The 17,618-nt window shown below is 40.3% G+C and overlaps 1 protein-coding gene across 7 annotated transcripts in view; it reads right to left on the bottom strand.

Moving 5' to 3' along the window:
• Nucleotides 1-1,673: 1,673 nt before the first annotated feature.
• LOC143681722 (NEDD4-binding protein 2-like 2) overlaps nucleotides 1,674-17,618 on the bottom strand; it is a 75,605-nt gene continuing 59,660 nt past the window's right edge. Inside the window, exons 7-11 of one of the 7 annotated variants that reach the window (XR_013174798.1) lie at nucleotides 9,528-11,278; nucleotides 4,805-4,890; nucleotides 3,760-3,805; nucleotides 3,007-3,127; nucleotides 1,674-1,872 (exon numbers count right to left, since the gene is read on the bottom strand). Coding sequence is in view for 5 of the 7 variants with exons in the window: in XM_077158992.1 (XP_077015107.1) it covers nucleotides 4,667-4,890; nucleotides 9,528-11,278 (1,975 nt within the window). In the remaining 2 variants the exon portion in view is untranslated. Of the gene's footprint in view, nucleotides 1,873-1,974; nucleotides 3,128-3,759; nucleotides 3,806-3,917; nucleotides 4,891-9,527; nucleotides 11,279-17,618 lie in introns of those variants that run through there. The other 6 variants (XM_077158995.1, XM_077158996.1, XM_077158994.1 and 3 more) reach the window with 6 other exon arrangements.

The following is a 17,618-nucleotide window of genomic DNA, read 5'->3' on the forward strand; positions in this document are numbered from 1 at the left end:
GACTGACTAAAAATAGTGGCACACATCGTGCATGCACCCCACACACTCCTTAGGGGTGCCTGCCTGCCTCGGGTGCTGCCTCCCTTTCATTCCCAAGTTGCGCTGTCGCCTGGGAACCACCGGCCACAGGTACCTGCTGGGCATTTGAAGCGAGGCTGGTCTGACTGAGATGGAAGATACATACTGGACTCGAAAGACTCAAGATGAATAAAAGAATGTAAAATATATCATTAATAATTTTCCTAAATTGGTGACAGGTAGCAGTAATATTTTGGGTCCACTGGGTAAATATGTAATTTAAATTAATTTCATCTGTTTCTTTTTACTTTTTTTACTGTGGCTACTGGAAGTATTTTCATTAGATCTGCAGCTTGCATTCTGTTCTACTGGCCAGTGCTGCTCGAGACTTTCATCACTGTTCCCCTCTAAGGGAGCCCAGGTAGCGTGGGACAAGCCAGCAGCTCTGGGGCTGAGGAAGGCGGGCTTCAGCACTGAGTCTGAGCTACCTGTGGCAGGCGGAGCTGGTAGATGCTGGGAAAGAGAGGTGTGAGCTGGAGGGGGCGCTCTGGAAACCCTCACCCCTAGAGGAGGAGGAACCATGCAGAGCAGAGGCCGCAAAGCTGCCCTGAGGTCCCGGCACTGAAGTGGATCTAGTGAAGGACATTCATTACCCAAGAGCAAGCAGCCAAGAAGACAACACAGAGACCCAGGGGCACTGCGGAAGCAAGGGAGCGAGGATCTCAAGGAGAAGGTGGTCAGCAGTGCCTGGAAGTGACCTCAGATGCTGCCCTTTCCCTCACTACACCCAGTTATGAGTCCAAAAGCTCTGGCTGTTTCCCTCATTTCCTCTCCTAACCCATGATCTTTGAAAGTCATCTGTTGGTGCAACTGTTTCCTCCCACTGGACAGTAAGTTCAAGGGCAGGTGCAGCGTCTTACCCTTGTCACCCCAGGATCTAACCTGAGCATTCAGAAGGTGTTCAATAATTGTACGTTAAACTGGACTACTTCCCAGCAGATGAGCCTAAGCTTGGGATTTACTAAAAATAAGGTTGGGCACAATTACTGAGAATGCCAGCTGAGGGGCTGTAGGCTGAAGGGTGGGCCTCAGGCCCACCTCTGATGGGGGCCTCCAGAGAGCCAGCTAAGTAAGCGTCCATAGGTAGGATCTGGAGTTGATAATCAACCCTTAGTTTGTATTGTTTCAAATATGAATGCTCGTATTTTAAGCACAATTAAACTAGAACAAAATAAAAAATAATAATTGCCTGTAGGACAATGCAGGTCCATAATCCCTCACCAAGACCCCTGACAAGGCCAGCTGTGTTTCACCCTGGACGTGTGCATGGCCCCACAGCCCACGCCACCCGGCAGAGTCCCGCACTGAAGGACACAGGCCCCTCTGCAGGGAAATGTCTGAATGGGCACCCTGAGTCGGGGGAGCAAGGAGGAGAACTAGCCACCAGTCAGTGTGAGTGCGGGTCTTCTTTTTTTTTCATCTCCCTGGTTTTCAAAATTCTAGAAATGGAATCAGGGGCTCATACTAGGCCTGTGGTAATTTTAAAAATAAACTACTCAAGTTTTCTGTCTTATTTTCTTCTATAAAACAAGTTCAAGTTCTGCCAAACATTTCCAAACAGAGATAATAAAACGTTCAAAGCGTTACCTTTTCCGTTGAGGTTTGTTTTTTTTTATTCAGAGTAACTGCTCGAGAATGGCAGGACCTGTCGCCCAGCGGTGTCCCCTGGAAGGGGCCCTGGGCGGCACACGCAGAAGGCTGGCGCGGGGCTCCCAGCTGTGCGGGTTCCGGATGGTCCCGCGCCGCGACGGCTTCGGCAGAGCTACGGCTTGGGCAGACCGGGCGCGACGTCAGCTGCAAACAAACAGAGGATGGGCACGCCAGGCCACATCCGCGTGAATGGCCTGTGTTTCGGCGCCCACCCTCGTCTCCCTGCCTCTGCCACCCCCCCCCCCCCCCCCGCTTGGAGTCCTGTCCCACTGTCCCCCAGTGGGCACCTGGCCGTCCCCCACCCCAGCCCTGACCTCTGCAGCCTCTGGCCCTGTCCCTGGGGAGCCAGCGATTTACATTTCAAAGAGTTAAATAAACTGACTCAGGCAAAACTGTTAAGAGGATGATGGAGCCAGTTCATTCCTCCCTGGGGGCATTTCAAAGACGGTGCTTTAGCTCTAAGAGGTACTTATGGGAAGGGAACTAACACTTAATTAAGAGCCTATTATTTATCAGGCTCAAGGGCAAGTACTTCGCAAGTAATTTCATTTCGTTCTCCTTTAAAGTCCCCATGATGAGCTGATCCTATCAACCCATTTTTCATTGGTGGAGGACTGAAATGAAAAATGGGGGGCTGGGGCTGGGAGCTGGGTGTGGAGGTGAAACTCTGCTTGAGGCCACACAGACGGTCAGCACCCCTTCCAGATGGAAGCCCATTCCTGCAACGTTCTTTTCCCTCTTTCTCAATTCCTGTTTAGCCAGAGCACTGTGCCAAACGCAAAGCGGGAGGCCATGTCTCATCACACTGATGAAACGTCTGCACAGGCAGAGCTCAACATGCATCAATTCCCCAACAAGAAGAGGCTAATAATTAGGAGCACACCATGACAAATAAGACCAGGTACACAAAGGAAGCACAAACTGAAGAGCAATAGAAAGGGTCCTTGACAAGAAATAGCCAAATTTAGTAGGTAGAAAAGCCGCCTGAATTGGCCACAGCCAAATGTGCGCACGCTTGCTGCCTGCTGCCGCTGCTGGGGTCTTCCGACACAGGGGCCCCGTAGAGGGGAAAGGAAAATCACTCCTCTACATCAGTCCCCAGAATGCCAACTCCCTGAGGGCAAGAGTGTTTCCACTGCATGTCCTCAGTGTGTCCAATGGTGTCTAACATGAGGCAACTCAGTAATTAGTTGAGGAATAAATGAATGAATTTCTTCACCTCCTTTCTCTGAAATCCCTCACGACCTCTCATCTCTTTCCATCCTACATTTATCTCACATTTTCTAGTGGTCCCGCCAAATCTCTAAACTCTTCTCTCAAATCTTTAGTCCTCTTCTTCTTTCAGCAAAGCCAGGTTTAAAACAAATAAGAATATTGTTACTGGGTATTCATACATTTCCTAGTTGAGAAATGGAAACACAGAATACTCTTAGAATTAAGAGTTAAAATGAAAAGAGACAATACATGGTAAATGCACAGTGCATTCAATTCTTATAAAATTTAGATACATATATACTGAAATAGTGGCAGCTGTGTTTATTTCATAGTTTAGGCTTTTGGGGAAAAGTGTAATGTGTTTATTTTCATGTCAGCTTTATGTCTAAACTTGACATATTTTAAACTTAAATATAGTATGAATTTGTCTACAGTTTACCTCTTTTTCTAGAGAATCTTTTAATATTTAACTATAACCTACTTCCTAATTCCCAGCCATCATCATGCACCAACCCAGGGGGAAATCCCTCATAAACTGTCTGTTGACAGAATTCTCAAAAATGTGTTGTCACCAATAAAGTAGGAAAATAAATTTGGGAGTAACAATATAAGCTTTGTTGGATTTTACAAAAAGATCACATTTGAAGGAAATAAAAACATTACCCCTGCAACAGCAGACATGATTGCTATGGTAACAAACTACATATTTTATATTTCACTCTTCAGCTGTGGCACATTTAAGCTGTTATGGCCAAATAATATTAACATCTGCTTCCTTCCAATAATATAGAAGCCTCTGGAATAAGTCGTACTTACAATTCAAGGAATTCTCATTTTTCTAACCAATCTTCTTCTGTCTTTTCTAGAATTTATAATTAAAATACATATAATGAAGATTAATAGTTGGCATTTGGGTTAAGTAATTTAACTCATATAGGGATGGATACTCCCTAAATGATGAAAGAACATAATCACAGATTTTTTTGAAACACTTAAAGTATTGCTTTATTTTTTTTAAGATAACAATAAGGTCCCCATGAGAATGAGAAGAAATAGGAAGTTTAGAAAAATGTATTCTGCTTTACTAACTGGACGAACAAAAGTAATCCACTTTTTCCACAGTGGTACTTATATGAACAGTTAAGAACTAGTACTATCCTTAGTGCTATAATTTTCACTAAAGCTAAATTTTACTATTTATTTCTAAATGAATGCCTAACATTGCCTCTGGGCACATTTAAATAATAATTAATTCACCATCACTATCATCTACTGTGAACAGAATCCCCGCCACCTTCTCCCTGTGGCGTACATAGAGTACTAGCTTTTCGAGCATTTCTGTCTATTCTCTTTCTGACCTTCCCAGCCCATCTTTGCCCAGCTTGCTGGGAGGTTAGCAGGGAGTCAGGCTCTCCCGTGCATCAGAAGACCACACTGACAACGAGGTGCTTCTCAGGCAGGCAAGCAGGAACCTGCTCAGTGGCTGTTCTTCTGTCCTCACAGGATAGGAGTGAGGGCTGGGAGGGAGAAAAGGTGTCGTGAAGTGTAAAGGACCCCTTGACTGGATGTCCCAGCCACCCACAGTGGGCCTGATATGAGCATACCCCACAGCCGAGTTCAGGAAGATGAACGCAACCTTCTTTGGTGGACTAAATGAAAGTAAATATCCTATACATTATCCACCCATCTGCATACATTCTTTTTCTAAATGAATATGTATTCACTAAGATAGATATATATATATGCCACCCCCAACCCCTCTGCTAAGTTTGAAAAACAAGTATTCTCCTTTTCTCCAATTTGTGTATGTGTTTTTTAACCAGTTTAGGAGCAGCCCTCTTTGAGAGCCATAAAGAAATACCTCTACTGACGTCTTCCATTGCAAATAGATCAATTTCAGTGTCTTCCAGTCAAGAGGAACCACATAGTCATCAGGCAACAAAGACTCTATGAGAGAAAAGGGGACAGATGTCGTCTCTAGTGTCACAGTACCTGTGAGGGTAGGTACACCTGCTATATAGACTCCCATCACGTTAGAAGCCTGGTTAGGAAGATATTTCAGTGATGGGGAAATCAGAAATTAGTTTGTCTGTATTAATAAACACTATCCAGACCCCATGAAAATGCTTATGGTGGATATGTGGAGCATGCCAGTATACCTGTCTCCACGAAAATACACATACGAACAGCTTCAGGCGGGACTGACACAGGGCATACAGTTTAAGTGGTCATGCTTTCCTCTGACACGTGTAAACATCGCAGCTACAGCAAGTTTAGTCTCCTTGCAAACTGCTCCTCTACGCACAATTATCTGGTAGGAAAAACCCTCCTAAACAATTTAGACAATTAAGATTATCTGGTAACCACAAAGGATAGGTCAAGCCTACTTAAAATCAGGCATAAGAGTCACCCCCAAGAGAACCTCTTTTGTTGCTCAGATGTGGCCTCTCTCTCCAGCCAACACAACAAGCAACTCACCATCCTCCCCCTGTCTACGTGGGACATGACTCCCAGGGGTGTGGACCTTCCTGGCAACGTGGGACAGAAATCCTAGAATGAGCTGAGACTCAGCATCAAGGGACTGAGAAAACCTTCTCGACCAGAAGTGGGAAGAGTGAAATGAGACAAAGTGTCAATGGCTGAGAGATTCCAAACAGAGTCCAGAGGTTATCCTGGAGGTTATTCTTATGCATTAAATAGATATCACCTTGTTATCCAAGATGTAATGGAGAGGCTGGAGGGAACTGCCTGAAAATGTAGAGCTGTGTTCCAGTAGCCATGTTTCTAGATGATGATTGTATAATGATATAGCTTTCACAATGTGACTGCGTGATTGTGAAAACCTTGTGTCTGATGATCCTTTTATCTACCTTATCAACAGATGGGTAGAACATATGGACTAAAAATAAATAATAGGGGGAGCAAATGTTAAAATAAATTTAGTTTGAAATGCTAGTGATCAATGAAAGGGAGGGGTAAGGGGTATGGTATGTATAATTCTTTTTCTGTTTTCGTTTTATTTTTCTGTTGTCTTTTTATTTCTTTTTCTGAATTGATGCAAATGTTCTAAGAAATGATATGATGATGAATATGCAACTATGTGATGATATTGTGAATTACTGATTATATGTGTAGAACGGAATGAGCATATGTTAAGAATGTTTGTGTTTCTTTCTTGTAATTTTCTTTTTAATTAATAATAAAAAAAGATTATCTGGTAAAAGTAAACCCTCATAAGCAAGTCAAAACATTAATATACACATCTCAGCCATACCAAACAACAGCAAACTTACTTCCTCTGTGCCCACACATGCTTAGTCACGTGAGGATTTGGGTTATGACGGCCTAGGCGTGGCCCTGGAGTGTAATCCCGTACCCGCAGGGGCCCTGCTGGCAGGACTCAGCTGCTGCCCTGGCTCATTTACCACCCACTGGCACAGACAGCTGCCCAAGCTTGGCTTGTACAAACTAGCAAGGTAAATTGGTTCACAGCCTGCACTTAGACTTTTCTCCTTTCCCTCATATAGCACATGTTATTTTTCAACTGTGATGTTCTTTCCCTCTGCTTTTCTTTTAAACCACACTTTTCCTTCTTGTATAAATGCTGCTTATAATTCACTTCCATGTTGAAGTCATCCAATTCCATTTTCACTTCAATAATCCCTTTAGGACTGCTAACCTCACTCTTAGTTTCTATGTGCAGTAACCCTGTTTCGTGTTAGTCATCTCCTTGGTGAGAAGGTAAGCTATTTGATGAATGAGGTCTATTTCCTTTAAAATGCTTTCTGAAGTTTAAGTAATGGATGCTTGATCATTACGGTTGATTATAATGACATTGTATATTCAAGGGAGAAGGAAGTTTAAAGTCTTTTCAAATCTGTACCTTTGACCCTTTCGGTGCCAATCTAAGGCAGTGATTGTTAGTTTCTTCTGGTCGTGGACCCTCCAAGAAGCTAATAACAATCTATGGACCTTCTCTCAGAAAAATGGCACAAAATGACATGCAAAACATTTGCACACAATTTCAGAATATTGATACTGAGCTAAGGTCCCTGACATAACATGTCTTCATCTCTTAAAATTCTCCAAAGCAAAAGAGATCTTAATTTTTAAAACTTGGTATGTGCCTTTGGCACATTTCGAAAAATGGGAAAAAACATTTTCCAGATCCTTATTTGCTCAACGTATGACAGCTAGATAACGACTCACATTCACTGAGATATTCCATCCCTGAGGAAAACCACTAAGAGTGGTCCGTGTGTGAAATCATTCCTTAGAGAAACATGGAGTTGGAAAAATAATCACTGATTAGACTTAAAAATAGTTCACTGCATAACATGACAAAAAGCACAAAGGCTCATTCAGAGTCATTCTCCTACACTGTAATACTTATAATTTCGCCATGACAAACACTAGATATTAAGATTAAGCTAATGCTGCTAATTCTTTAATTCCGCCCCCCCCCCTTTTTTTTTTGCATGGGCAGGCACTGGGAGTTGAACCCAGGTCTCTGGCATGGCAGGCGAGAATTCTGCCTCCTGAGCCACCGTCGCACTGCCCACCTCCCCCTGTTTTAAAAATAAAATATATAACTGCACATCACTATAGCAACATCCAAAATAGATCAATTTGTTATGCTCACTACTCAGCAGAGCAAACTTTACCCCAAAAGGAAAAATTAAATTAAATTTCTTTTTAATTTGAAAATTTACATTTTTGTCATAGACTGTATAATACATACAGTTAATAAATTTCAAGCTACTGTATAGAAATACAACATTAGCATGCACAATATTGTATCAACAGAGCAGTGGAAGAGTAATTATTTCACTGGAGAGACACTATCATAGGCAAGTGCATTTCTTTAAAAATAAATAAAAGAAACCATTTTAAGCTGTCTAAATATCAAGTCTCCTTTTTCCCTCTTCATTTTTTAGCCCTCAAGTATTTTATCTTGCATTATTCTAAAAAGCAGCCAGAGCCAAAGGTGAAATGTAAAAGAAAAATACGTTTTCTAATTGTAGTAAATCATTTCCAAATGCTACAAGGAATACAACACTGCTCCACGGACATGAAGGTAAATTAGAGAAAGCCCACCTCCCCTACTCCCTCTTTCCCCATCCATGGCATTTACTCTAGATCCCTGCAATGGCACAAAAGCTGCAAAGCTTTCTTCTACTGATTTCCTGGTGGGTCTTCCGCTCTAGCCTATAGAGAGCCATCTAAGGAAAGCCATGCTGGTACAATGTCACAGGTGCACCGATTCCCGCCATCTCATTCATCTATCATCACCGTCCCTAGATCCTGTTAAGCATATCCATCTCATAATTAAAAGCTTAAATTTGGTATTAGCAAAAGCATCTGTCAGTTTTTCCTCAATTACTACTCACACCTCTCCTCAACTAAATAAAACAAATAAGTCTGATGCCAGTACTCAATTCTTGGGCACACACTAACTGATTTTATGGAAAAAAAATTTTTTTTAAACTCAACACACATAAGGAGACCATGTTTACACAAAGAGGAGAATGAGGGATCTAAGGCTAGCTGAAAACAAATTTGTGGAAACAGCAATGTCATTTCCCTCAATTCCAAAATATGCACTGATTGCATGAGAAAGAAGTGACTATTCTGAGATTATTCACCAAGTTGTCAAATATGATAAACAGGGTGCCAAGACTCCACTAGCAGGTTGACCACATGACTCCAGGTCTCAACTGCTGGGACCAAGTCTGCCCGGAACAGCAGAAGGTTAGGGGCCAGGTGGGAAACTTGGAGACCAGCTGTGAGGTCTGAGCTTGGTAGTGGGTAAAGAAGAGAAAGGATAACAGGAAACACGAGAATGGCAGGGACTGGCACTGGGGCCTCTGAGGAAGAAAACGGAATTATCAGCAACTGGGCTACAGTTAAGGAGCAGTTGGGACATGCACTCCCTTTCCTCGCAAACATTTAGCATCTTAAATAGGCTTGTTATTGAGGAGACATTTAATAGGATTTTTACTTAGAATACATGAAAAGTCCTATCACTCGTTTTCTTCACATGTGGATTTTTCGTTTCCTAAAACAACACTCTTAAGAGCAGGAAGGAACCGTTCAAGTCAGACTCTCTCCCAGTCTTCTTCCCAGGACACTTCTCAGATAGCCTTTTGTAATCTAGCTGAACTTTAAAAATGACTTTCTTCATCATTTAATCTTTGCTGTTCCCTCTTTACTACTTTACCATTCGGGAAGGGTCATGTGTCAAACCGGGGAAATGTAGAAGGAGAAAAAGGTTTCAATAAAACCAAGCAGCGCAAGGCTATTTGTCACATTACCACTGTTACCTGCCCTCAGCCTTCGTTCTTCCCAGTATCTGTTTGCGGTGAGCTTCCAGGTACTGACACACTGAGAGGGCGGAGGTGGCTGGGGAGGGCAGGCTCTGGAGAGCAAGCACTGTTCGCTGGGGTCCCACACTCCCCTACCAAAAAGCAGCATGACTTCAATGGACACATGAAATCACTAACATTAGATAGGAACACCTCAAAAAACTACTTGTATCTATTAAACTGCAGCTTTTACTTTTAACAAATGAAAAAAAAAATTACCCATTGGAACTCCAGGAGATCCAAAAAGTCTCACCAGTTGAAACGCAAACCCTTGTGATAATGGAAGCCCAAGGGAACAAAAGTTAGTACTTGTTAGATTTTGGTTTTCAGTTTGTAAGCACTGCAGTGGCTTAGGTTCTTCCCATGTCTTCAGCTTTTCACCAAACCTTTCATTTAAATAGTGACGATGAGAAGTCATTTTAAAGGAGTACAAAGTATAAGGTTGACTACTTAAAATTTCTGAAGAAATAAATCCTACATCATTTAGTTTTTTATCTATTTTTGTGTCAGATTTGAAAGTCAAAGATGGTTCCTTGCTTGCAAAAGGTATCTTCCAAAAGCTAGGTGAATACTGTAGCATGAGAGAAGGAATAACGTTGTTGTAAAAATACATAGAGGACCTCAGCCTGTTAAAGGAGAAGCAGTGAGAATAAAATTGTCCACCAATATTTAAAGGGGTGTCTTTGATAATATCAAGACATAACCATGTAGGATGATGACTGAAGGCCTTAAGTTTTTGCTTATTCTCTTCTTCATTATTTATCATTGAAATTCTTTTTTCTTCTCCCAAAATAATTTTCAGTGCATGGCTTTCTGTTAACAGGACGTCTTTCTCCATTCCTTTTGCAGTGATATTAGTACGTCTGGGTAAGTCAAAGTTTGGTGCTAGATTAACAATCCTTCTCTGCCGCCTTTTCTTACTCCCTGTTGACAACAAGGCATCCTTTGGGATATCCAGTTTAGGTGAGCAGCTACTGACAATATCTGTTTCTGTTTCTATGAATGAATCTATATTCTCAGTTGGAGATAACAAATTTTCATCTTCTATTAATCGCTTCTCTTCCATCAATATTTCTGGACAGCTTTCTGGTACTGATGCTCCTTCAGATGTGGAGATTAATTCAAGCAATCCTCCCCTCTTGTTAAGACAGGCCAGCCTAGGCCATTTATCCTTCTTTGGTCTTTGTTCACATATAAACTTATAAGGTCTCTCAGACCAGCTACCAAAATGGTGTTGTCTACCTGAGTTCAGCTGTAAATCTTCATTAGATAAATTAATTGAGAAAAAAGCCCAGTAATTGGTTTTAGTTGCATTTACTCCTTGCCCCTCTCTTGAAATTTTATCTGAAGTTGTGGATCCATAGTGACAGCACAGAATTGTTTCCCCTAGGAGACTTCTATCTCCCATCTCTGTCCCCTGCATAAATGAACAGGGGGCTTCATCAAATCTGTCCTGGCAGTCTAATGCCACAGCCTGCCTATTTTCAGCATGTGTTTCTCCCTTCCTGACAGAACAACCGTCACTTGTTACACAGAAAAGGTTTTGAGTCACTGTCTGACATGTAACAGAGCTTTCATGTGGAATCCAAGAACTTAGAAACAAGTGATCACCTTCCTGAGGGAGGCAATTCTTTGGTGTATTGTCCAACTCAACAACAGACATAGCATCTGGAAAACTTTCTTCAGGATTTATGTTTCTCCATCTTTCTTCTTTAAAGCCACTCACAAAATCTCTTAGTTTAAATTCCAGACCACCAGTGAAGGTACACGTTGATTCTCTTTTGGTCTCTTCTAAATCCTCCTCTTCACTCTGAGATGGGCTCTGACCTCCTGGAGGAAGATAACTTACAGTGTTGAGTCTGCTTTTCCCCATGAGTTTACTAGGACTGGTCTGCTTTTTGTTTCTTTTTCTGTTCCTCTTCTGTTTGGTTGTGCTGAGCCTGAATCCAGTCCTCTTCAAATTTCTTTCTCTAAAATATAAAAGAAATAAGAAAATTGATTATATATATGTGAAATGTTAGCCACTATAACATCATAATCTTAATGTGCATATTATAATTAGTATAAGAGATTCTATAATGTGTGTACTTTGTACTATTTTTAAAAACACTTTTAATGAGTTTCAATCCTGTATATTAAAAATGAGCATACTTTAAGGATGCTAGAGCCCATTTTCACAAATTAATTTCATAAACCAAGAACTTTATGAAAACCTAATGTTTTCATTAAAAGAAAATTGTTCCATATTAAATTATATTATGTATTTTAAATCTATCAATAAAATGTCTTCTATTTTCTAACATCTTGAATTTTGAAAAGTGAAAAGGAGATAGTCTAGGCTCAGAGTGGTAAAACTTTAGTGCTTTAATAGTTAGTTTTTTTCTAGGCACAAAGAAATTTAGCTATTGAGTTATTAGAATAAATTATCAGCAATGGATGGTAAGCACTAGAGTCCAATATTTGGGTGATATACTTTTACTACTCTAGCAAACAATGGTTCTAAACCAGAGGCTACACCACGAATTCATGGGGGTTTGAAATGTGTGGGCATTTTTCTTGTTACAGTGACTGAAAGTGTATTACTGGCATCTGGCACTGAAAAAGAGCAACAGCACTGTCATTGAGCACACAGAAAGTTTACAGCTTCCCTTAGTTGAAGACAGCCTTTGACACTAAGCAGAAAAAAGAGGATTTGGGAAATTCCCTTCTTCTGTTTTAGAATATAAAGGTCTGGCTATCCTCTCTTTCACACTGGATAACAGAGTCAAGGACAAGTACCGATGGAGAAGTAATAAAATGCAGAGGAGGGAGGACAAGAGATAGAAGAGGAAGAATATTCAGGATAGAAGGAGAGAAGAAAGTCAAATGGGCAAGCAAACACAGAAGAAAGAGATAGTCAGGAGAAGAGAATTGCTGATCACTTGACTGGGCATTGGACAATGAACTTTAAGTCTACCCCTGGCCTCTGATCTGATTTATTCCATTCCATGCTGTTGGGCAGTTTTCAACAGAAGATATGAACACCTTGTTCTTTTCACCTAACTGCTGGTAACCTTGTTGATACATTCCTAGATGTTGGTTTAGAGAAAACCCTGAGGAGCACTAAACGACTTAGAAGCAGTTGTGATGGGGCTCCTATAAAGCATATATTGGGTAAAGAATGCCATCTTTGCTAGTAACTCCTTCAGGGCCAGTTCTATCTGATTTCAGCGAAACCTCTAGTTGAAGTCTAAGATGCAATAGAAGTTATGAAATTTATATTGCAGATGAGGATGTTGTTCTGGAAAATTCCACTTCTTCATCCAGACTTGGAACAACCATCCTATTGCAGGGCAAAGAGAGAAAGAATGGGTGGACTTCGTTGTTTCTCCACTTATGCGGTTAAATGATAATTAAAATTAATCACCAGGAACTGGTGATTCTGTGGAGCCCAATGAAAAGACTCATGTATCCACTATCCCTCTGAATAGCGCTCTACTGTAAAAGCAAAAAGAGTCCTGATCCAGGAAAAATACAATGTGGTTCATTACAAAACTATTTATAATTTCCTATACCCATCAGACAAATGTCTACACTCCTTCTTTGAAAACTGGCTTTTTTTTTTTTTTTTTTTTTAATGAAACCAACATTTACTAAACACTTACTATGGAGAGCTGCTTCCGGGGTACTAACTTACCTAATCTTCACAATAACCACACGAGGAAAGCACAAATACTCATTTTATCCCCATCCCCCAACGGGAACTGAAACACAGAGAAGTTTCCTTGCCCAGGATCACATGGTACAGCAGGCCAATGGGCACCAGAGCCCACACTCTGAACCATCATGAAAAGCTGCCCCTCATTTTTAAAAGAATATGAAGAGAAAAAAAAAATACCTTCCCTTCTCTGACTGCCTCCTCCCTCCCCTGTTCCTCCCATCTTCAACTCTCACTTCTGCATACACAGATCCTTGTGGGCAAGGATGAGTCCTTTCCATGAAAGTACCCCTTTATTATCACAAACCCAATACTGTCTTGAGACTTTTCTCCTCTCTCTCCCTGGGTCAAACGAACAACAGGGCAGTAGAAGGTTGAGCAGGTAGTCTGGAGAACAAATTCCTCTCTCCTGTGCCCTCATTTCAAAGCTCCATATGAGCAAAGGTGAAGCCAAACTAGGGGACCTACAACTTAAGACTGGCAGATGGGTACAAGTGGCTCTTCATGGTGTTAATTTATTTAGTCACTATGGGGTGGAGGCAGTGAGAAGTGAGCACATTCTTGGCATATTCTAAAGGAAACAGATGAACTTGAAAAACGAATTGTATATGGGGTCTGACAGAAAGATAAGATTAAAGAATGAGCGCAAGACTTTAAAAAGTTGAAAAATTGATCAGACTTCATCTAGAGATATGTATGAAGCTGATCTGGCTAGGACTAAGGTAAATCAGAATACAGGGTACAGGATGATTTGGCCTATATTTTCAAACTTCAACCCCTGTGCAAGACCAAAGGGAAAGAAGTTTATTTGGTGCAAAATTTGTATTTTGGATAGCACATTATCTAATTTAACTTGTATGGTCAGTTTAGTTGAATACCATAATTACACAGAATCTTGACTAGTGCGTGAGATCTTGTTGGTTTGTACAGATTAGTGTGATACCCCAATATATCCCAGAGTAATCTGGACAGAGAATAAGAAAGTATTTGCAAATTCTCCTTGGAGGACTGGGGAAAAAGAAGGAAATATTCAATTTCCCCATCTGGGGAATTCCTGATATTCTCCCAAGCAGTGGAGACAACCAAATCAACAGGCTGAGCCCTCAATCTTGGGGGTTGCCTCTATGAAACTTATTCCTGCAAACTGATGATTATGCCTAAGAGTTGCCCCCAGAGAACCACTTTTGTTACTCAGATGTGGCCTCTCTCTCTAAGCCACCTTGGCGGGTGTTGGCTACGTGGGACATGAATCCCAGGGGTATAAATCTCCCTGGCAACATGGGACCTGACTCCTGGGGATGAGCCGGAACCTGGCATCATGGGGTTGTAAAAGCCTTCTTGACCAAAAGGAGGAAGAGAGAAATGAGACAAAAGAAAGTGTCAGTGGCTGAGAGATTTCAAACGGAGTTGAGAGGTTATCCTGGAGGTTATTCTTAAGCATTATATAGATATCCTTTTTTAGTTTATGGTGCTTTGGGGTGGCTGGAGGGAAGTACCTGAGACTGTTGAGCTGTGTTCCAGTAGCCTTGATTTTTGAAGAACACTGTATAACTACTTAGCTTTTACAGTTTGACTGTGTGATAGTGAAAACCTTGTGTCTGATGCTGCTTTTATCCAGTGTATGGACAGAGGAGTTAAAAAAATAGAAAGGATAAAAATAATTAAATAATAGGGGGAGATAAAGGGTAAAAAATGGGTGGATTGAAATACTGTAGGTCAATGAGAAGGAGAGGTGTGAGATATATGAGTTCTTTTTATTTCTTTTTCTGGAGTGATGAAAATGTTCTAAACATGATCATGGTGAATAATATACAAGTATGAGATGATATGGTTGTATAATATGGTTGGACTGTATGTGTGTGGCTATTTCTCAATAAAAATATTTAAAAAATCATTTCCCTGACCATGCACCCAAAAAAATTAAAAATAAAAATAAAAAAAGATGAATGTAAGGATTTTGGTCTGAACAGTGAACTGGATAGAGTTGCCATTTATGGAGACAGAGAAGACCAAAATTTGGAGATGGGGTCTGCTAAATCAGTTGTTTCAAGTCCAACTCAGAGTCTGAAGCATGATAATACGTCTTTATAGCAGAGGTTGACAAGTGGAAACGATGAGGGTTCTCTAATATTCTTCAAGGGTTCCTTTGTTTTCTATCTGGATTCCATTCTGATGACTATTTAGAGAAAGGATAGTAGAGACCTGCTAAAGACAACCCACTATGTCAGGAGAGGAGTTAACTCTGGATCATGAAAGAATGAGGTAGCTAAAACAATAAACCATCAGAGACAAAAGAGATTAGACAGTCTATTAAAGCAGTTTGCTAAAAGAATCCATCAAAGAAGTCTCTAAGGACTGGAATTTCAATTGAAAATACAATAGAATGTGAAGGGTATAGAATTCAGAAGACTGGCACTACTAGGGAGTATGCCAGCGATGTGCACCAGTCTGCATTACTGAAGCTCATAAAGATGCCACACCTGTTCCTGAGGCAGTGAAGCAGACCTTCTGGAAAGGAAACAAATCGCAGGGATTGTGAAGCTCCTGGCAGGTAAGAGATGTGATGTGGTGATAATTTCTCTTGAAATGTGTGCAAATTTGATGTGGTAAATCAGTAGACGTATTTTCTTTAGGAACATCTCTATAGAAAGTGGAAAAAGCTCATCAAATCTGGGTCAAGGCTCATCAAATGTGATCTCACTTGTGCTGATTCATGTAGAAACGGCACTGGTAGAAAATTGCTAAATAAAAGTTAGACATGTAGAGGCTATCAGGAAAATTGGAAGCACAGGCTGTAGCTTTAGAAAAAAGGAAATAAGAAGCAAACACATGGTAATACATCTATGATGAGTAAGGTTTTGCTCTCTAGATGATGGCTTAGAATTCAAGGTCCAGGCTAGGGATAGAGCATACTTTTCAAGGATTAGAGACAAGCTAACCAGGCCAAGGAAACTATGACCTGAAGACAAAGGTGGGAGAACATCCAGATAAAGCCAAAACTGATTACTACAGAGAATTTCAGGTATAACTGGGGGAAACATAACCATAGCATAATAAGTGCCTAACGATCTTCATGAAAAAATAAAGGGGCTAGTATTTCCCGTTGCAGAGTTCTACACAGTAATTCATGAAGTAGGGGCAGTGAATAAAGTAAATCTGAGGTTAAAACCACAAGTAGATTATAGAAGAGAGGTCTCACAGCTTTGTGGAAGGCTGGCTTGGAATTATCTAGGCCTAGGTCTGGGTCCTGGCTTGGGAATGAGCTAGCAAATCAGATCTTCCTTCTAAAACAGGGATACTAGTACTTCCTTGCTGGGTTATTGAAAGGATTAATAAAGAAGTCTTAAATGACTTCCACTTAATTTACATGCAGATTAACTAATTTTCTCATTGCCTCTGTACAATGTAATGACTGATGCCAATGACACATGAGATGCTCCCAGGCAGCTGCTCATGAGTACAACCGTGCCTGTCTGCCCCCATTGCTTGAAACTGTATATAGAATTGATTAGTTTATTCCTACATCTCTTTACACTACTCACAAGTGTTACTGTAATTATGTAGTGTGATGAAACATTATGTCAACCAGTAGAATTCAAGTACAGAAAGAGATTCTATGAAACATTAAGTTGAAGGAAGTGACTCAATAAATGAGGTGCTAAACAATTGCCATCAAAGTAAGTATGGGCAGGATAACTATAAAAGATTGGTTAAAATCATAAAAATCTAGGATTCTGCATTCATATTCCTTTGAAGATTTCTTTAGGTTCTTCCTCTACTGCTTCAAAAGAAATAATTGAGTTAGAAGAGCTGGAAAATTCTCAAAAAGCTGATTTATTTAATATAATTGCAAATGATTAGAAGTGGAGAAACAATTTTTAAAAACTAAGTGGAATAAAACTAAGCAGCTGTATATAGACAAATTGGCATATCCACCTTTTTTACTGGACATAACATACATGAGTAATCAATAAGACAAGCAGATAAAAAAATGACTTACAATTTAAATATTATCAACAGCACAGTTAAGAGGGCTTGCTATAATGGACAAATATGGACAACTGCCTCTGATGAATGAAGAAATCATATTCCTTTCAAGCCTGCATGGAATGTTGACAAAACTAACCAGGTCATCAGACTAGGCTCCCCAAAGTTCAAAGAACTGTTAAGGTATGGACGCATTCTCTGACCATAATGTAATTAACTTTGAAATGAGTGGTTAAAAAGTAATTGGAAAAAAAACAAATTTTTTGAAAATTGTTAAAACATCTAAAAATTCTTAAGTAGAAGAATTTATAATACAAACATTTAAAAGTATTTTAATCATTTTTATTTATTAAAAACTATTTATTTTTATTAATAATTAGATAACTTATTAATATCTTCTCTGGCTCTGGCACCATGGGATCAACAATGCCTTCCTGACCAAAAGGAGGAAAAGAAATGTAACAAAATAAGGTATCAGTGGAAAAGGCAGAAAATAAATGTAACAAAATAAGGTATCAGTGGCTAAGAGAGTTCAAACGCCTCAAGAGGCTACTCTGAAGGTCACTCTTATGCAAGCTTCAGCTAGATATTGCTAATTGCTAAGGCTTGCCAAACTCCAACCAACA

Source organism: Tamandua tetradactyla, chromosome 4 (assembly GCF_023851605.1).
Source record: "Tamandua tetradactyla isolate mTamTet1 chromosome 4, mTamTet1.pri, whole genome shotgun sequence".
NCBI lineage: Eukaryota > Metazoa > Chordata > Mammalia > Pilosa > Myrmecophagidae > Tamandua > Tamandua tetradactyla.